This window comes from Pristiophorus japonicus, chromosome 5 (genome assembly GCF_044704955.1).
Source record: "Pristiophorus japonicus isolate sPriJap1 chromosome 5, sPriJap1.hap1, whole genome shotgun sequence".
Lineage (NCBI taxonomy): Eukaryota > Metazoa > Chordata > Chondrichthyes > Pristiophoridae > Pristiophorus > Pristiophorus japonicus.
This window is the reverse complement of record NC_091981.1, coordinates 171250478-171272521: the sequence shown is the minus strand read 5'-3', so window position 1 is coordinate 171272521 and position 22044 is coordinate 171250478. Positions and strand designations below refer to the sequence as shown.

At 42.8% G+C, this 22044-nt stretch overlaps 1 protein-coding gene across 1 annotated transcript in view; it reads left to right on the top strand.

The window, feature by feature from the left end:
* The first annotated feature begins 16077 nt into the window (after positions 1-16077).
* The window catches only part of gabbr2 (gamma-aminobutyric acid (GABA) B receptor, 2), a 1540887-nt gene continuing 1534920 nt past the window's right edge, over positions 16078-22044 (top strand). Inside the window, exon 1 of the mRNA XM_070880004.1 lies at positions 16078-16493. Within this exon, the coding sequence (XP_070736105.1) occupies positions 16173-16493 (321 nt within the window). The 5' untranslated portion in view covers positions 16078-16172. The remainder of the gene's footprint in view (positions 16494-22044) is intronic.

Below are 22044 nucleotides of genomic sequence, written 5' to 3'. Positions count from 1 at the left end.
GGATTGACTGAGCCTGTATTCACTGGACTTTAGAAGGATGAGAGGGGTTCTCATAGAAACATATAAAATTCAGATGGAACTGGACAGGTTAGATGCAGGAAGAATTTTCCCGATGTTGGGGAAGTCTAGGACCATGGGACATAGTCTAATGATAAGGGGTATGCCATTTAGGAATGAGATGAGGAGAAACTTCTTCACTCAGAGAGTTATTAACCTATGGAATTCCCTGCCGCAGAGAGTTGTTGATGACAGTTCATTGGATATATTCAAGAGGGAGTTAGATATGGCCCTTATGGCTAAAGGGATCAAGGGGTATGGAGAGAAAGCAGGAAAGGGGTACTGAGGTGAATGATCAGCCATGATCTTATTGAATGGTGGTGCAGGCTCGAAGGGCCGAATGGCCTACTCCTGCACCTATTTTCGATGTTTCTATGTTTCTCTTTCTATGTGGTCTCACAAGTTGGAGAGGCACTCTGGTGACCTCCAATAAAAGACTAAGGTCACTCTTTACTTTGAGCTCACAGTGTTCAGTCTGACTCTTTCTCCATATGTAACAGCTGGCGATGAGATACAGATAGCGAACCCAAAATTGCAGAGAACAGTGGGCATCCTGGAGAAATTTTCGGAGGGAGATGATTGGGAAACTTTTGTGGAGCGACTTGACCAATACTTCGTGGCCAACGAGCTAGATGGAGAAGAGAGCGCTGCCAAACGAAGGGCAATCCTCCTCACCGTCTGTGGGGCATCAACGTATGGCCTCATGAAGAATCTGCTCACTCCAGTGAAACCCATGGAGAAATCATACGACGATTTGTGCACACTGGTCCGAGAGCACTTGAACACGAAGGAAAGCGTTCTGATGGCGAGGTACAAAATGTCTGAAGGCCAGGAAGTGGCAAGTTATGTTGCCGAGCTAAGACGCCTTGCAGGACATTGGGAATTTGAAGGACATTCGCAGCACATGCGCAGAGGCTTTTTCGTACTTGGCTTTGGCCACAAAACCATACTTCGCAAACTTTTGACTGTAGAGACCCCAATTTTGAGTAAAACCATAGCGATAGCCCAGGCGTTTATTGCCACCAGTGACAATACGAAGCAAATCTCTCAGCACACAAATGCTGCTACAAGTACTGTGAACAAAGTGATGTTGTTTTCGAATCGTAATATGCACGTCCGCAGATGACTCAGAGTCCACCATCAAGTGTGATAAATGCAGGGCCATTAACACCTTGTTGGCGCTGCGGGGATGATCATCGTTTCCATTCATGCCAATTCAAAGAGTACATTTGTAAGGGCTGTGGAACAATGGGACACCTCCAACAAGTGTGCAGGCGAGCTGCTAAACCTGTTAAACCTGCAAACCACCATGTTGCAGAGGAGGACATAAGAACATAAGAATTAGGAACAGGAGTAGGCCATCTAGCCCCTCGAGCCTGCTCCGCCATTCAACAAGATCATGGCTGATCTGGCCGTGGACTCAGCTCCACTTACCTGCCCGCTCCCCGTAACCCTTAATTCCCTTATTGGTTAAAAATCTATCTATCTGTGATTTGAATACATTCAATGAGCTAACCTCAACTGCTTCCTTGGGCAGAGAATTCCACAGATTCACAACCCTCTGGGAGAAGAAATTCCTTCTCAACTCGGTTTTAAATTGGCTCCCCTGTATTTTGAGGCTGTGCCCCCTAGTTCTAGTCTCCCTGACCAGTGGAAACAACCTCTCTGCCTCTATCTTGTCTATCCCTTTCATTATTTTAAATGTTTCTATAAGATCACCCCTCATCCTTCTGAACTCCAACGAGTAAAGACCCAGTCTACTCAATCTATCATCATAAGGTAACCCCCTCATCTCCGGAATCAGCCTAGTGAATCGTCTCTGTACCCCGTCCAAAGCTACTATATCCTTCCTTAAGTAAGGTGACCAAAACTGCACGCAGTACTCCAGGTGCGGCCTCACCAATACCCTATACAGTTGCAGCAGGACCTCCCTGCTTTTGTACTCCATCCCTCTCGCAATGAAGGCCAACATTCCATTCGCCTTCCTGATTACCTGCGCACAGTGTCAATGGAGCTGGACATGGGTGCGAGCCTGTCCAGCATGGGCAAAAAGACTTTTGAAAGGTTGTGGTGCAACAAGGCCTCAAGACCAGTCTTAACTCCAGTTCGCATGAAACTAAGAACTTACACAAAAGAACTGATTCCTGTAATTGGCAGTGCTACCATAAAGGTCTCCTACGATGGAGCGGTGCACAAGCTACCACTCTGGGTGGTACTGGGTGATGGTCCCGTGTTGCTTGGCAGGAGCTGGCTGGGAAAGATATGCTGGAACTGGGACGATGTCCGAGCACTATCACCCGCTGACGACACTTCGTGTGCCCAGGTCTAAAACAAATTTCCTTCGCTGTTTGAACCAGGCATCGGGAAATTCCAAGGAGCAAAAATACAGATTCACCTAATTCCGGGGTCGCGAACCATCCATCACAAGGCGAGTGCAGTACCGTACATGATGAGAGAAAGGGTAGTGATCGAGCTAGACTGGTTGCAAAGAGAGGGCATCATTTCACCGATCAAGATCAGCGAATGGGCCAGACTTTTGTCCCAGTCCACAAGGGAGACGGCACTGTCAGAAGCTGTAGCTATCAATCGTTTCTCCCTGCAGGACCAATACCCAATTCCAAAGGCTGATGACCTCTTTGCAACGCTGGCGGGAGGAAAGACATTCACGAAGCTGGATCTGACTTCAGCCTACATGAAGCAGGAACTGGAGAAATCATCAAAGGCTCTCACCTGCATCAACACACACAAGGGCCTTTTTGTTTATAACAGATGCCCGTTTGGAATCTAATCAGCGGTGGTGATATTCCAGATAAACATGGAAATTAACTGAAGTCAATCTCGCACACCATGGTCTTCCAGGATGACATCTTGGTCACAGATCGGAACACAGTCGAGCATCTGCAGAACCCGGAGGAGGTTCTTAGTCAACTCAGCCGCATGTGGCTCAGGTTAAAACGCTCAAAGTGTGTTTTCCTGGAGCCTGAATTGGAGTTCCTGGGAAGGAGGATTGCGGCGGACGGCATCAGGCCCACCAACGCGAAGACAGAGGCAATTGTGAACGCACCGAGGCCACAGAGCGTGACGGAGCTGCAGTCATTTCTGAGACTCTTGAACTACTTTGGCAACTTCTTACCGGGTCTCAGCACCCTGCTAGAACCACTACATGTCTTACTATGAAAAGGGGATGAATGGGTTTGGGGCAAAAGCCAAGAAAATGCCTTTGTAAAAGCGAGAAAATTATTATGCTCAAACAAGTTGCTTGTGTTGTATGATCCATGTAAGCGTTTGGTACTAGCATGTGATACGTCATCATATGGTGTCACATGATTGCAACAAGCTAATGATTTCAAGAAACTGCAACCGGTTGCTTATACGTCCAGGAGTCTGTCTAAGGCTGAGAGAGCCTACAGCATGATTGAAAAAGAAGCGTTAGCGTGTGTCTATCGGTAAAGAAAATGCATCAATATCTGTTTCGGCTAAAATTCGAATTGGAAACTGACCATAAGCCACTTATATCCCTCTTTTCCGAGATAAAGGGATAAATACCAATGCATCGGTCCGCATCCAGAGATGGGCGCTCACATTGTACGAATACAACTACGCCATCCGCCAGGCACATAATACTGTGCCGATGCTTTCAGAGGCTGCCATTGTCCACCACGGGAGTGGAAATGGCGCAGCCCGCAGATCTAGCCATAGTTATGGAAGCATTTGAGAGTGAGCAATCACCCGTCACTGCCCGGCAGATCAAAACCTGGACAAGTCAGGACCCTTTATTATCTCTAATCAAAAGCTGTGTGCTTCATGGGAGCTGGTCCAGTGTCCCAGTGGAAATGCAGGAAGAGATAAAGCCATTCCAGTGGCGCAAAGATGACATGTCTATACAGGCAGACTGCCTTTTGTGGGGCAATCGAGTAATGGTCCCCAAGAAGGGCAAAGACACCTTCATCAATGACTTCCACAGTACCCACCTAGGCATCGTAATGATGAAAGTGATAGCCAGATCCCATGTGTGGTGGCCCGATATCGATTCGGACTTAGAGTCCTGCATTCACAGATGTAATACATGCTCGCACTTAAGCAATTTACCCAAGGAGGCACCGCTAAGTTTATGGTCTTGGCCCTCCAAACCGTGGTCAAGGGTACACATCGACTATGCAGGCCCGTTCTTGGGTAAAATGTTCCTTGTGGTTGTAGCCGCATACTCCAAGTGGATTGAATGTGAGATAATGTCGGCTAGCATGTCCGCTGCCACTACTGAAAGCCTGCGGGACATGTTTGCCACACACGGCTTACCCAATGTCCTGGTGAGCATCAACGGGTCATGTTTTACCAGTGCTGAGTTCAAAGAATTCATGACCTGTAACGGGATCAAACATGTCACATCTGCCCCGTTTAAACCAGCGTCCAAAGGTCAGGCAGAGAGAGCAGGGCAAACCATCAAGCAAGGCTTGAAGAGGGTAACTGAAGGCTCACTGCAGACTCGAGTATCCCGAGTCCTGCTTAGCTACCGCACGAGACCCCACTCACTCACTGGGATCCCACCTGCTGAAATGCTCATGAAAATAGCACTTAAGACAAGGCTCTCGTTAGTTCACCCTGATCAACATGAACAGGTAAAGAACAGGCGGCTTCAACAAAGTGCATACCATGATCGGACAAATGTGCCACGCGAGATTGAAATCAATGATCCTGTATTTGTGTTGAATTATGGACAAGGTCCCAAGTGGCTTCCTGGCACTGTCGTGGCCAAAGAGGGGAGCAGGGTGTTTCGGGTCAAACTTTCAAATGGACTCATTCACTGGAAACAGTTGGACCAAATCAAACTCAGATTCACGGACTATCCTGAGCAACCCACTTTGGACTCTACCTTTTTTGATCCCCCAACATAACACCAGTGGCAACCAGCACCACGGTTGACCACGAAGCAGAACCCATCTTCCACAGCAGCCTTGTAGGGCCCAACAAATGATTCAACAACACCAGCTTTCATACTGAGATGATCAACCAGGGCAAGAAGGGCCCCAGATCGACTCACATTGTAAATAGTTACATGATTGACTTGGCGGGGGTGGGGGAGTGTTGTTATATATGTGGACTTGTATTTACTCTGTACAGCCACCAGAGGACTCATCCTCTGGAGTCCCAAGGAATCCCATAATCCCTTGGGAGCACAGGTATTTAAGAAGGCTTCACAGGTTGGAGAGGCACTCTGGAGACCTGCAATAAAAGAATAATGTCACACTTTACTTTGAGCTCACAGTGTTCAGTCTGACTCTTTCTCCATACACAACAGTATGTCCATGGATTTGAATCAGCCCCCTCAATTGACATTATCAATTGGCTTTCACACACGCTCACATTTTTTCTGGTTTTCTCCATTCCCCCCCACCCCACCTGCACCCAAACCTATGCACTCCTACAGGTTAAAATTCCCTTCATAGTCTCTGCCTTGGTGCACTTGCACTTGGCTCACCTTCTAATTCCTGCCAGCTGATGCTTGAAAGGGAGTGACTGATCGTGCGTTGTCGGGGCTGGATTCAGAGGGGCTACTTCTTCTACTTCTGATTTGGGTACATCTTGAAGAGGAAAAGAGGCAGAAAATTTAGAATGGGTCACTGAGGAGCAAATTTCATGTCAATTTTAGTAGAAGGAGTGACATGAGAGTTTCATGATATAGTTTACTGACAGAATGTATGGTATACCGGGATAAGAAGGGAGAGAAGCAGGAGTTCTGCCTCATCTCTAATTCCCCTTACAGTCTCCCTCCTTAATATCTGTGAGGATGTATATTAGATGGGTGGGACTGGACTCGCCTGCTTCCATTCTTATTTATCTAACCGTAACCAAAAAATCTCCTGCAATGGCAAATTTGCTAGAATTCTTTGAGGATGTAATGAACAGGGTGGATAAAGGGAAACCAGATGATGTGGTGTAGTTGGACTTCCAGAAGGCATTTGACAAGGTGCCACATAAAAAGTTACTGCACAAGATAAACGTTCACGGAGTTGGGTTAAAATATTAGCATGGATAGAGGATTGGCTAACAAACAGAAACAGAGAGTATAGATAAATGGTTCATTCTTGGGTTGGCAATCAGTAACCAGTGGGGTGCAGTAGGGATCAGTGCTGGGACCCCAACTATTTACAAGCTATATTAACGACTTGGAGGAAGGGACTGAGCATAACGTAGCCAAGTTTGCCGACGATACAAAGATGGGAGGAAATGCAATGTGTGAGGAGAACACAAAAATCTGCAAAAGGATATAGATAGACTAAATGAGTGGGCAAAAATTTGCCAGATGGAGCATAATGTTGGAAAGTGTGAGGTCATGCACTTCGGCAGAAAAAAATCAAAGAGCAAGTTATTATTTAAATGAAGAAGGATTGCAAACTGCTGCATTACAGTGGGACCTGGGGGTACTTGTGCATGAAACACAAAAGGATAGTATGCAGGTACAGCAAGTAATCAGGAAGGCCAATAGAATCTTGGCTTTTATTTCAAAGGGGATGGAGTATAAAAGCAAGCACGTCTTGCTACAGATATACAGGGTATTGGTGAGGTCACACATGGAATACTGCGTGCAGTTTTGGTTTCGAAAGGATATACTTGCTTTGGAGGCAGTTCAGTGAAGGTTCACAAGGTTGATTCCAGAAATGAGTGTGTTGACTTATGAGGAAAGGTTGTGTAGGTTGGGCCTCTACTCATTGGAATTCAGAAGAATGAGAGGTGATCTTATCGAAACGTATAAGATTATGAGGGAGCTTGATAAGGTGGATGCAGAGAGGATGTTTCCACTGATAGAGCAGACTAGAATTCGAGGGCATAATCTTAGAATAAAGGGCGGCCCATTTAAAACTGAGATGAGGAGAATTTTTTTCTCTCAGAAGATTGTGGAACTGTGGAATTTGCTGCCTCAGAGACATTGAAAAAGTTTAAGACAGAAATAGACAGTTTCTTAAACGATAAGGGAATAAGGGGTTATGGAGAGCGGGCGGGGAATTGGAGCTGAGTCCATGATTGGCCCAGCCATGATCATATTAAATGGTGGAGCAGGCTCGAGGGGCCGTATGGCCTACTCCTGCTCCTATTTCTTATGTTCTTCTCTTCCCACTCCTGCATTGTTTCCTCTAGTGTCCCCAAAGGATCTGTCCTTGGCCTCCTCTTATTTCTTATCTATATGCTGCCCCTTGGCGATATCACCCGAAAACACGGAGTTAGTTTCCACATGTACGCTGACGACACCCAACTCTACCTCTCCACCACTTCTCTCGACTCCTGCTAAGTATTTAAATTGTCAGATGGCTTGTCGACATCCAATGCTGGATGAGCAGAAATTTTCTCCAATTAAATATTGGGAAGACCAAAGCCATTATCTTTGGACCCCGCCACAAACTATGTTCCCTAGCCATTGATTCCATCCCTCTCCTTAGCATCAATCTGAGGGTGAACAAGACTGTTCGCAACATTTGACCCTCAAATAAGTTTCCAGCCACATATCTGCAGCATAACTAAAACCACCTTTTTCCACCTCCATAACGTTACCTGCCTCCGCCCCTGCCTTAGCTCTTCTGCTGCTGAAACCCTCATTCATGTCTTTGTTACCTCTATACTTGACTACTCCAACTTACTCCTCGCTGGCTTCCCACATTCTACACTACGTAAACTTGAGGTCATCCAAAACTTAGCAGCCCATGTTCTAACTCGCACCATGTCATGATCACCCATCTCCCCTGAGCTTTCTGACCTACATTGGCTCCCGGTTAAACAACGCCTCGATTTCAAAATTCTCATCCTTGTTTACAAATCACTCCATGGCTTTGCCCCTCCCTATCTCTGTAATCTTTTTCAGTCTCACAACCCCACAAGAAGTCTGCGCTCCTCAAATTCTGCGCTCTTGAACATCCCTCATTATAACCGCTCAAACATTATTGGCTATGCCGTCAGCTGATTGGGCTCTAAACTCTGGAACTCCCTCCCTAAACCTCTCCGCCTCTCTACCTCTCTTTCCTCCTTTAAGACGCTCCTTAAAACCTACCTCTTTAACCAAGCTTTTGATCTTCTGTCTTAATTTCCTCTTTTGTAGCTCAGTGTCAAATGTATCTGTTTTTTCTTGGAACATTGCTATGAAGCACCTGGGGACATTTTACTACATTAAAGGTGCTATATAAGTAAAAGTTATTGTTATTATTATTTCTCGAGCTTCCGTTGAGCTTCATTAGAACAGTGTAAGAGGCTGAGGCCAGAGAGGTCAGAGTGGGAGTGGGGCGGAGAATTAAAATGACAGGTGATTGGAAGCTCAGGGTCATGCTTGCGGACTGAACGGAGGTGTTCCAGAATCATCCAATCTGCGTTTGGTCTCCCCATTGTAGAGGAGACCGCATCGTGAGCAGCGAATACAGTATACTAAATTGAAAGAAGTACAAGTAAATCACAGTTTCATCTGGAAGGAGTGTTTGGGGATGTGGACAGTGGGAAAGGAGGAAGTAAAAAGGCAGGTGTTGCATCTCCTGCATTTGAATGGGAAGGTGCCATGGGAAGGTGAGGAGCAGTTGGGAGTGATTGAGGAGTGGACCAGGGTGTCACGGCGGAAATGGTCCCTTCAAAATGCTGAAAGGGGAATGGAAAGGAAGATGTGTTTGGTGGTGGGATCACACTGGAAATGGCAGAAATGGCGGAGGATGATCCGTTGAATGTGTAGGTTGGTGGGATGGATGATGAGGACAAGGGAATGCTATCGTAGTTCTGGGATGCAGGGGAAGGGGTAAGGGCAGAAGTTCGGGAAATAAGATGAACATGGTCAAGGGCCCTGTCAACCATAGTGGAAGGGAATCCTCGGTTGAGGACAAAGGAAGACATATCAGATGCATTAGTATGGAAGGTGGCATCATCAGGACAGATGCGACGGAGCTGGAGAAACTGGGAGAATGGAATAGAGTCTTTACAAGAGGGGTGAGACGAAGTGCAGTCAAGCTAACTGGGAGTCATTGGGCTTATAGTAAATAGGCTTTTACATCTTGCAGCAGAATACTATGTACCATGCCCCCAGAGGAACTAATATCATATTCATGCCTATCTTCTTATCACCAGTCCTTGCTGTGCTGTCAGTTATTTATTTATATATCTGCATCTCAGCTGCACCATGCTGGGATATCCTTAAATGTATTATGCAGTCAATGCGTATTGATCTTAGCCTTTTTTTCATAATGTGCCACTTTACAACATAAAGGCATCTCAACTGCTCTAAGTATAGGTAATTCCATGAAGAGGATATGAGTACTAATAATTATGCAGGGATTAGTGGCAGGTGCTGATTTCTATCTTTTTCTCAAAGAAGAGAATGCAGAAAAATCATGTTGAGAGCTCACCTCCATTATGATAACTAGGCTGACCCCAGAAACTGCCGCAGGATCATCCTTCATCTCAGCAGGTTATCACAAGTCCCACTCTACTGTTTTTCTCTTCAAGTTTTTGCCTGAGCAAAAACCCTCTACTGATATTTGAAATCAATACAGCAAAGATCCCTGTATTTTATCAACTAAATCTGAACTGCAGAACATGCCTTAGGAGCAAACTTTAGAGTGAAATATTGTTTAAAATATATTGTTCCACATTTTTTTTCTGCTGGAAAGGGTGTTGTGGTGACGAAGGCAGACACTTGATCTCTGCTCGTACATCAGAGTGGAGGTCACATTGTACTATGTGGCATTGCAGGAGTGATTTAAATATTGAGATTTATTTACTAGTTGTTAAAAGAAAAACAAAGCTTCTGCTACCAATAAAATAAAGGATCAATTGATGTCAATGGGGCAAGCTGTTTCTTCCATTGAGAATGTTTTTATGTAATTCTAATTTAGCTCATTAGATCTTTGGCAATTAACACTACCTCATGCTCAATGAGGCATCTATCCACTTCACTCAAGTTGAGCAAACTTTGTGCCAGATGAAAGCTGTTGTAGCCATGGAGAGAATCAGTATCGTGCAGAAAAGCAATTGAGAAGGCATGGACCTGCGCAAGGAGACTTTGTTCCTTCTGTCTTTAGCATGAGTGAAGAACAACATGATGAACAAAGGCAGTCAACAAACACCCCAGGCAGCAGTATACATAAGACAAAGGTAGCTATCACAGAGATATGTATTTTAATTGGCCATATATAAAAGCAAAGTGCTCCATCAGCAGTAATTCCCCAGTGCAATTTAAAAGCCATCATTGGCCTTAAACATATTGGCAGCAGGGCCATTCTAGGCCTCTACAGGAAACCTGTCCAGGATAAGCAATTTGATAACCACTGCTCGAGTACACAGGTGACAGATGCTCTGTTTCACCACAGTGAGACATACATTTACTTCAGCGTGGAGCAGAATCACCAGATGGAGTGGCAAATGCATTTCTTTGGAAAATACAACTTCCTATGCACAGGATTACACTAACTGCATCCACAAAACATTTTGAACTCATGCCCATAATGGCTTACCCTATATTAATCATTAGGATACAGCTCCATCAAAGTACCAGTCATCTGTAACCATAGAATGAAGATCACTCAAGTCAATACATGCTTCCCATTGCATTGTGCATGTTTCTTGTATCCTCCACAGTTCAAGTGTGGAAGAGAAGACAGCTTGAGAGGTTGGCTCGTATGTACAGCAATTGTGGTTCATGGCATCTTTACACAGTCCATACACTGATCGAACAGATCTTTTATGAGACGCATAGATGTACCAGACAACTTGTTGAACAAATTCTTGCTCTACTAAAGATAAAATTCAGATGTTAATGTTATGTTACTATAATATCAATCATTATAATATATTTCTCATATATTTTCTAACTAACCTAATACCACATTAATGGCTACTTACTTATCATCAGTTCTTCCTATGCTGTCAGCTATTTATACATATCTGAATCTCGGGAGTACCTTGCAGACTTGTCCATATCCGTTTACACAGTTAATGCACATTGGTCTTCATTGCTTAGCCTCCTCTTTATGAGCACCACTTTATGACATAAAGGCATCTCAACTACTCAAAGCATAGCACACTCCAGGGTTTATTATTAGGTGCTACTTTCTGTCCTTTTCACACAGAAGATTGTAGAAAAATATTACACTAAGAATCAGTGCTTACCCTATCAATTCTCCTCAGATTCAGTCACCTTCCTCCCAGCTCCACCTTTCAAATGTTGTGCTGACCTTCCTTTCCCTTCTAGGCCTGGCATACCCTCTGTTGTTAGTATGCTTCTTGGTCCCCTCGAAGCTAATTTGGTGCTTTCACATACCACCCATAAGAGCCTGAAGGATTTTGCCAACGAATGTTGTCTTCCTTTGCTGCCTTCTTTGGTCCATTCTATTTCATTTTTCTTAATCACAGGTGGAACAAAATATACACATCTTATACCACAAAACAAGTCATGACCAAATGACTGAGCAGCAGTATTACAGATTCTTTATTTTGCCTCACCTATTGCGCTTCTGTTGCACTGTATCCTACTTTGCAAAAAGCACTGTGCTAAAAATTGCCTCTTCTCCATTGCATGATGAAAGTCAATGTAAAAAAGAGTTATCACTCAATTTGCACATTTTCAGCAAAAATAAAGTCTTGGACACAATCTTGAATGAGAGGAAATATGGTCAACAAATATGAGTGAAAATCAATGTTCCACCTTTATACATCTTTTGAATGCTTTTGAAGATACGGTACCCTTGGTTTTAGTTGCTTTATCATTGGCGGCTGTGCCTAGGTTCAAAGCTCTGGAATTCCATCCCTAACTCTCTCTGCTCCTTTAAGATGCTCCTTAAAACCTACCTCTTTGAACAAGCTTTCGGCTATCTGACCTAATAAGTCCTTCTGTGGCTCGCTGTCAAATTTTCTTTGATAAAACTCCTATGAAATGACGTGGGACATTTTACTATGTTAAAGGTGCTATAAAATGCAAGTTGTTGTTTTTGTTGTTGTATGCTATAGTATTTAGTACTTAGATAGACCATCTTAATTTTTTGCTGAATTTACAGCCTACTCAACATCCTATTTTTAATGTCTCAGAATGTAAACTGTTCATTGGACAGTTGGACAAGCAGCGAGAGAGCAAACCAAGTTTCACTGGGTTTGCAATTTCTGGCACTAATTGGACAGACAAAAAATAATTGAACTAATGAGTAACTTATACAAAAGCAAATTACTGAGGATGCTGGAAATCTGAAATAAAAGTGCAAAATACTGGAAATACTCAGCAGGTCAGGCAGCATCAGTGGAGAGAGAAACAGAGTTAACATTTCAGGTCGATGACCTTTCATCTTTCTGAGGAATGTTTCAGCAAAGCTTTTCCATGCCCTCAACAAGAAAATCAAGCAAAATATTTTAGCCACCCCAGGGTTGCTCCTTCAGTCACTACACCCCTGTCCTCTATATCTGTTCCCATTAACATCTCCACTTTGTTACCTCTCTCTCTGTTTTCATATACTTTCCAAATACCCTTTGCTTTGACTCTTTCCCTTTCTCCTTATTGCTCAGTGGCCAAACTTCCACTGCCTTGTAAGTCGTTGTACATGAGAAGTGCTATAGAAATGAAAGTTGATGTTGTTGTTACATCCCACATTGTATATCCTTTCTTGGCATGGCATTTCTATGGCCACAACGCTGGAACCTTAATTTTCTATACAATATTTGATTATCTCTATGTGATCTTATCCATCACGCCATCAGCCTTTTCCAAATCAGATATTTGTCCAGCTGTTTTCCAAAGCTTACCTGCCTTGTCTGGGACTCTACTGCTCATCAACAACTCTGTGAGAAAAAGTTCCTACTATCCTCAGGTTGTGCTTCAATTTCATTTTTTTACTAACGACCTCCAGTTCCGACTCACATTTCAAGTAAAATAACTTACTTATCTCTACAATTTTCCTGTTCCACCTTTACTAATTGATATCCAATCATTATATACACATCATGTTTCAATATGCTTAAACATATATTCAGCTCTATTAAAATCTATCTGCCATTCCTCAGTCCTCCCAATTAATGACCCCACATCACTTTGAATGCTACCAATCTTTCACATAATTTGATGTAATCTGCAAATGTTATTAATTACAAGAGCCTCCTCAAAATGTTCATAAAGAGTGAATAGCAGTGACCCAGAAGAGATCCCTGCACTGCCCCACTAGTCAGTGTCCCCATCTAGATTTATTTCCATTTAACGTCACCTATTCCTTTTAGTATTGGAAAGACAGTTTTTAATATAATTGGCTAATTTGCTGGCAATTCCACAAGTCACAATCTTACTCATAAATCTCATATGCTGAACCTTATCAAATGCCTTCTGAAAATGCAACTAGATTATATTTGCTGGATAATGCACATCAATAAATGTGTTACCTCTTCATAAGTAACTATTCCTTATAATCTGTTTTGCTTTTTTGATGAACATTGATAGCATCTTGTGAAATGCTTTTTAAGTATTTTATATATTAATGATGTAGGTCAACTGCCATATGAATCCCAAGTTCATGCTACTTGTGAATTTTACAGTAACGCGTGACATTCCTTAGTCATCGGGAATAGCTCCTGTACTTAATTCCGAAGAATAATGATAAATCGTTAATTTTCCAAGTTTTTGGTCCAAAGTGTATACAATTTGATCCAGGTGTGTTAAGTGTCTTCATAGCACGCACTTCACTAAAATAAAATAAAACCTATATTTTCTACTTTTATTTTTCGTCACAGTTTAAAGTTTTGCCCAATCGTATTGCTAATTTTGGCCTGGGAGTTAATTATATCTCAAATCAACAACCGTTGATCATTGGATCCAAGTGTTACGGACTAGGTCTGGCTGCATTTATTGCATAAGTAGAAGATCTACCGAGCCCGAAGCTGTTATGGAAAATACATCACTTGCATTGGGGCAACGTGCAGCACTTTGAATACTACCGCCGCACTGGAATATTTTCCATTAACCACCGATCCGTGACATGCATTCTCTACATATTGGTTACTAGTTAGATAACAAATTGGATAAGCTATCAAAAATGCATGTTGCTGCAGTCCCATCAAATCCATCTTTCTGCTTTTATGACTACGATATACTCCGTAGATATTAACAATTGTCAGCTGGTTAAAACATGACATAGATCAGCAGGTTAATATTTACTGCCTGATTGAAGCATGCATTTGTTTGAGGCAGCGAGTCTCCACATGATCGAAACAAAGCGCTGTCCAGGATTCCAATGGTTGAAATTTGGTCGGCCCGTCATATTTTAGCATCTGGTACAGATTGTGGGACTTGACAGAATAGGCGTGACACTAAATCCAACCCAACATCATAAAGCACAACCCTGCTTTAAATTGTCATTGGGGTTGTTAATCATTGCAAAGTGAAGTCATTCTCCAAATGAAGTAGTAACAAAACCTTGAATGTGCCACATTGGACTACTCTGCAAACCTAAAATGCCTCACGGACTAAATATTTAAACATGCATTTGAAGACAACACAGAATTACATTTTAAACTAGAAAGGCATCAAAACCTTGCAAACATATAACAAGATGAATATAAATGTACAATTTTAAACACACCTTTTTAATAGGTGATATTTTCAATATTTCATTTCCAATTCAAAAAATCATCAAGGGTGTTTTTTAAACAAATATAGTTAACTGATTTTATAAAGCTGCGCTGCTCCTCTTACTTTTTAAGTTTCAGTTAATTTAAAATTAACCGTCCTGGGAATTCCTGTATACTAAGACGAAATACTGCATAGAAAACGGGTTGGAAAGTAAAATCTGTAATAAATCTAAAATTATAATTCACAATGAAATAATTTAGAAAGGCTGATTGCAATGCGAGCCTCTCAAATCGGAAATAATTCATGAGTTTTTCAAGTTTCACAGGTTGACGAAATCTAATTCCGTGTCTAAATTCCCCGTCAGTTCATCCATGTTTGCCTGTGATGTACAGTGAACAGATTTTTTCGTTTATTTAATGGAGAGAAGTGCAAATTAAGTCAATGATTGACAGTCGAAGCCAAGGTGATCGGGTTTAATTTACGGCCAGTGATCAGATAGAACCAACACAGAACTCGCCACTGTTTCAAAGTAGCGTGTGTTTTTTTTTTTAAAAGGCAGAAGTAAAACCTTGACATTGTCTGTAATTTCTGGTGGTTAGCTGGTTTTGTTGGTGATTTCCACAAACAGTAGCTGAAATCGCTGTATTTTGCCTGCCCCAATCTGCCTTCCTCTCTTCTAAGCCCGGAGGTTGAGTCCAATGCGGTTGAAGCCGAATGTCTGATTTGCTCTGCGTCTGTGTGTAACCTGTGTGTTAACTGCCGCCAACAACATGCCCCGAGTGTGAATAATATCAAAGTACAGCCCCAGATCGCCGAGCAGGCTCGCTCCTGAAAGCCCAGGCTAGACCACGGCGGCTGTCATCTGCAGGCAGCACTCTGACATTCTTTGAAGAAGCTGACTGACGGACTGTGGAGATGAAGGAGAATATTTCTTCCATACTTTGGCTGCCTCTCCAGGGACCTGGTTCTTCAAATCCCTCTCTGCCTGTGTAAGATTTGTTTTTGGCGGGGAGGAAGTGGGGGGATTTCCCTGTTATCTATCCTGGTGTTTCTATGGATTGGATAGGATGTGATGGGCGCTGTCGATGAACGAAGAGGCTAAGTGCTGAGATCTTTCCCATATTCACAGCCAGACCAACATTCTGTGGATGATCGGCGCTGCTCTGCACATCTTTCAGACTCGTGCAGTGCAGCTTCCCTCCTTTGAACTGCTGCCGAAATCCTTGCAAAGGAGGTGAAGGCGATATATATGTATATTTATATTTTTATATATGTGTGTATATATACATAAATATAGTATACTTATCAAGAGAGGGGGCGCCAATCGCCGTTGAAAGATGTTGTTCGGGACCCCTCAATAAGAGAAAGGAATGCACTGAACTCGGCTCAGCTCAGTCCCTGGACCACATCGCAGTACCTTAGGACGTGTTACGAGAGCCCACCTCGGGAGAGAGCGAGGGAGATAGCGAGCGAGCGAGCGACAGCTCCAATGCCAGCCGCCTGATCCCCCGCCTCCATCGGTCGAGCTGTGTGTGTGTTTTTCTCCTCCAGGATGGATCCAGCCCTCAGGACCTACCGATCTGGGCTGCTCGCTTCGGTCTTTTGGCATTCTCTGGGCCGGCTTGGGACGCTGTTGTTGCTTTGGGGCTGGGGCTGGGGTCCCGACTCGGTTCTGGGACACAAGAATACAGTCACCAGGCTGGATGCCGACTCCAAGCTGCCCATCATGGGGCTGATGCCCATCAACAAGACGCTAGCGGTGGAAAGCATCTCAGAGGGCATCTTGCCCGCCGTCCAACTGGCCACAGAACACGTCCACAACAAATTCCTCCCAAACACCAGCAAACTGGTCCTGGAGTGGTACGACACCGAGGTATTTGGCACGGTTTTCTTTATTTGTGAAGCTGTTGTTTGATCACTACCTGCTCTCCACCCCCCCCCCCCCCCCACGATCTAACTGTTTACAAATGAACACGTAGAGGATTCCAAATGATTTCAAATGCTGCCTTATATTTCTCTTTAATATGTCCACACAATAACACTTACATGGTGCCAATTATCAATTTGGAATTGAGGTGTTTTGTACAATGCGCAGTGTACGAATGATTTAACCCTTCACTGGGCTCAGGGGGGATTTGCTGTGTCTTGTGGAATGATTTCGGGGTTTACATTTATTGACCCAGTTTGCCTGTGGAGCGTGTGTGGACATGTGGAAAACACTGATCAGCACCTGAACAATAAGTGAGAGGAATGGGAATAGCTGTGTGTGTGTGTATTCCCTGTAACAAATATGAACGAGCTCCCGAAGCCATTACATTTATCCAGTTAATAGCCGCCCGACAAGTGCTGGGAAGCTGTTCCCTGCAGAGTGACCGGTTCCAACAGTGAACGGGCAGAGCGATAGAGCAGAGAGCTGCTCACTGATCACAGACGGATACAGCCAGCCAGCCGCAAATAGTTAACATTGCAGGTCCCCGCTATCCCTCTCCCTCTCTCTCGCCAAGAGATATGGGGCATAGGTGACAACTTAACACGTTTCATGTGAAAAATATCTATAATCACCTCGAGACCTTGTTCAAATTGCGCTTTAAAAAAAGTCTTGAAGTGAGGAGATGCAGTGTCGATTCATTTCCCAGATTTTTTTTGTTTGTTTTTATTTTCCATTTTTTTGTATTATATGTATATTTGTTTGTCACGGTGGAATTAACGTGCCAGGGGCGGGGATGGGGACGGGCTGGGACTGACTGAAGGTTGCCTGAAGATGGCAGCAGTTTCACATCAAGCGCTGTACACATTGCCAAGGCAACGTCCGCACTTTTTGTACAGAGCTTGTGCCTGTGCTGGTGGCGGCCAGTGGCGCTTCGCTGTCAGCGACGCTAGTCAAAGACCAACACTCTAACGCCAGCCTGTCGTTACGTGCTGCGGTTCATCAAGTGGCAGAGAGGCTAAAAAAAACCTCGAATGATTTAAAAACAGGTTTCATATTTAATAAATTAATTGCAGCCTTCGTTTCGAAACAGGTTTGGTGATTCGATTGTATTTCCCCTTAACTTGGAGCGTGATGCAAAGGCTGGTCTTGTGCAGGGAAAAATGGAGCGGGTATTTACAAATAATTCCAGATGGAAGTGCTGTCAGATGGGCCTCTTTAATAGCAATAACGATGATTCTCAAACTAACTGAAGGTCAATTGGAAAAGGGGTGGGGATTTATCTAAATGTTGACAACGACAGATTTCTTGTCCCAAGAGACTATCTGTGCAGTTCAAAAGATCAGAAGATAATGGCAGATGAGGAAGGCCATTGGGCTCATCTTAGTTCATCCATCCACAAAGATCCGAACGGCCCCTCCCCCTCCATTGCAGCATCCAGTTGTTTCATAAATGATTCCAGGCTTTTACCTTCACTACTCTATCTAGAAGTTTATTCTATATTTTGACTATTCTTGGTGGGAAAACATATTTTTCTAAAATCAGCCCCAAAATGACCTTTTACTAGTTTGAATTTATTGTCCTCTAGTTCTACTTCTGCGGTTTAATATATCCCGGGTTAACTTTTGTCATAACCGTAACTAACAGTTTTATATAACTCTACATCATCTCATAGATATCCCCTTTTCTGGCTGAAATGTCCAAGTTTCTCTAATCTTTCTGCGTAACTCTGCTCTCATACTGGGGATCAGCCTCATAGTTCTTTTTTCCACTGCCTCCTGGGCTTGAGTGTCTCTCTTATTTCTTGGTCGACCAGAACTGGATGCAATATCAAGATACAGTTTGACTAGAGTACTATTACATTTGATCATTACTTCCGTGGAATTATATTCTATTGTTTTGGCTCTGCAGTTCAACATCTTATTAGCGTTGTTAATTGCTGTTCTGCATTGATTGGACATGTGTAGCATCAAATTTACTAAGGCTCTTAGGTCTCTTTCAGCTTCATCCTTAGCCATTTCAATTCATCCATGAAGTACATACATTGCTGTGTTTTCCTTCCTACATGTAGCATTTTACACTTTTCTGCAATATAATTCATCTGCCATTGTACTGCCCACTTATATATTTTGACCAATTGATTCTGTAATTTATGTGGTGTCTCCTCCAATTCCACTGCCCTGCTTAGTTTGGTACCGTCTGCAAATTTGACTACTTTGCATTGATAGCTGGTGAGAATGACACATTTGGGCTCACCACAATGTGATACTGCCAAATAAATCATTGCAGTTCAATGATTGGGGCCTGACATTCCTCTTTTCACTAAATGCCAGAGAAAATAATGTTTTCTTCCAAAATTAATGGATCACTAAGGAAATCATGCAATTTATAAGTTTATGATTTTTTTTTAGTGGCAGACAAAAGAAGATCACCAGGTGCCTGCAATAATAAACTTTTGAAGCTTTTCAAACAGCTAAGGAATCTCTTGATCAGTATGATTGTTAAGGTTTGATTCCACAGCTGTGGAGTCCATAATTTCTTGAGAAAATACCTGAAGATTAACAGAGATAAAGGCAATTTCATAATATGGCCCTGTCAGTACTGGTAAGGGTGGTAATGCAATGACACAAGCACATTTTTTTTTGGGGGGAAGGACAGTCCACCTCGCATGCAAAGAAGTCAAGAAATATGACAATAGATAACAGGGAGAGTCGACACAGTCTCCACCACTGGGAAGATGTAAAAGGTCTAAAAGAAGATGCATAACTTAAAGAAGACCACAAAGCTAAGGCACCAACACGATTGCAAAGTAGCAGCACAGGACTTATTTGTACATGAAGGGAGGCAATCCTTAAGGACATATGCAAAACAGCACTACTGACACAAAGAAATGTTAGCAAGGATTTAGCATGTAATAATTTAGAAGCATGATTATGTCAATTACATTGCGCGTGCCCTGATAAGAGAAAGAATCAACAGGAAGAATTTAGTATCGGCCAAGTCATCATGTCTCACTCCTCACTGTTCTCATGTATTAAGATAAAAGTGGCATATAACAGAGCAACATAATGCACAACAGTTGGTTGAGCTGCAGCCATTAAGGAATCAATTCCATATGTGGAAGTTACGTTTGATTTGTTTGGGAGAGAGATCTTAGATGCCATTGAAGCTCTAGAAATTAGAACAGGTGCAGAGCTATGATAAATACTATATTAATCACATTGTCTGTGATTTGAAGGATTAATACCTTAATGTTAGATATTTATACACATTGTGCATGTGTGCATCAGTGCATAATAGTTAATGTATTGATAAGTGTTATTATGTATTTGTACATACTATCTACTTTCCTCACAACCCAATGGGCTACCAGCCATATTTTAAAAGTACTTTACACCTGAGTATTATCTATCTTTATCCCCTTTAATACAGGTGCTACCCATATGCACACACAATGGTGAAGTATAGTATGGTATTGCTGAGGAAGCCTAGAGTGAGGCACTGAGCACTCATGAGGGGTGAGTTCCCCTACTGAGTTTATGCAAATACAAAATCTAATTGCTCTGCTTTGAAATGGATGGAGGCATAACTTGCCTCCTTGCACACAGCACAAGTCTGGAGCAGTGCAATACCCAGTATTGGTGTGAACTCAAATAGCTTTGCATGGACAATAAAAGTGACAATGTAACTGCACCCTTAATTGTACAGTATATGCATGTGCTTCTATATCCATGTAAACTTGGCATGTACTCTTTACATAGTTAATATATCGGCCAGCTTCACATGTGACATTTGAATGTCATTTCCGTTTTAAATATATTAATTGCACATTAGTGATGGTTATAGGTTGGATGTTTCTTGCATTTATCTTTATTGAATATAAAGTTACAATATCAATTGTTTCAGATGTGCTGTGAATACATTTATTGTGTATAGTAGGTTAGGTTATTTCTGTTTTAGCCATCATATATAATACCAAGAATATTATAAACTAAATGGGGGGAATTTTAATAGTAAACAGCACATGGGTTTGGGTTCAGAAGGGTTGTTAAAATGGTCAAAATTTTCAGTGTACCTGGAATTTGTATTAGCCATTTGTATGTGGCATTTTTTTATGAGCCACTTTTGATGAGCTTTTGACCACATTTAAACTTAACTTCATATGCACAGGTTTCCTGGGCATCCTGAAATTCACTATTAAAAGGAAGGTGAGAAGACTGAACAGCAATTCACTTTGGTTCATTAAAAGTCAGGCATATGCACATCAATAAATACTCAGTGCTCACAGCTGCTTTCTTACCTTCCACTGAGTAAGGGTTTTTTGTGTGCACTTGTGCTGAGAGGCTAATTCGTGGGCTTTGGAGGTATTGAGACTCAAGATCAGGATGGATGGCACCATGGCTGCCTTAGGTTGGACCTCAGATGAGGAGCAAGATGACCATCAGGAACAGCAACAGCCTGCTGTGGAGAGACCAGCAGTTGGTCAGCAGAGAGGTTGAGGTTGCAGGAGGCACTACTTGCACAAGAGGGTGTAAAGGCAGAGACCCAGCTTCCTTGCCCTCTCAGAAAAACGGTGTTTCCGGAGGATCATACAAAAGCAAAATACTGCGGATGTTGGAAATCGGAAATAAAACAGGAATGCTGGAAATACTCAGCAGGTCAGGCAACATCTGTGGAGAGAGAAACGGTTAATGTTTCAGGTCGATGAAAATCTAGGTTAGACTCGACCATCGGGAGATGAGGCAGCAAGTCTGGTACTGGCTTAGGGGAGGGGGGCGGGGTGCAACGAGTGTGAAGTGGGAGCACTTTGAGTGGGGTTTCCACTTCCATGTCCCGTTTCGCCATCATCTCTCTCATGGGCCAGTGCCACATCACTTCTGCCACTCTGCTAGAGACTTGGTGCAGATCAATGACACGCTGCAAGGCCAAGGCTAAGGTATCTGTCATCTTGTTTAAGGAGCCAGACTTGTCGGCATCCAGAGTATGCAAGTTCATGGTCAAGGCCTGCATGGACTCAATTTGATTGCTGTGATCGATGTTCCACCAAGTTGGCCAATTGATCCATGGACGAAGGCCTTCCTGCGACATCATCCCACTCATGCATTAGCAATTGTGGAGGATGTGCTTGGAAGGTCTGCCAGTACGTCACAGATTTTCTGCTGCCGCTCAGTCATTATCCTTTTTATCAATGGCCCCCGATGATTTTTAATGAGTAAACAAATCAAAGATTAATGTAAAAGGTATGGATCAATTGCACTTTTGATTTATGATGTTGACAAATTGTCCTACAGAATAGGGACATTTCAGCTGAACATTAAAAGTACACAAATGCTTAAACATACATGGAATAAACTATCATTGGGTTTATTTGATATTAGTTGATATATTTTTGATTCATAGAGCTTGAGAATGCTGTTACAGAATTGGAGCTGACCAGAATACAAGATAATACTGTTATGTCTTGAATAAAGAGTCAGACTAGATACTACGAGCTCAA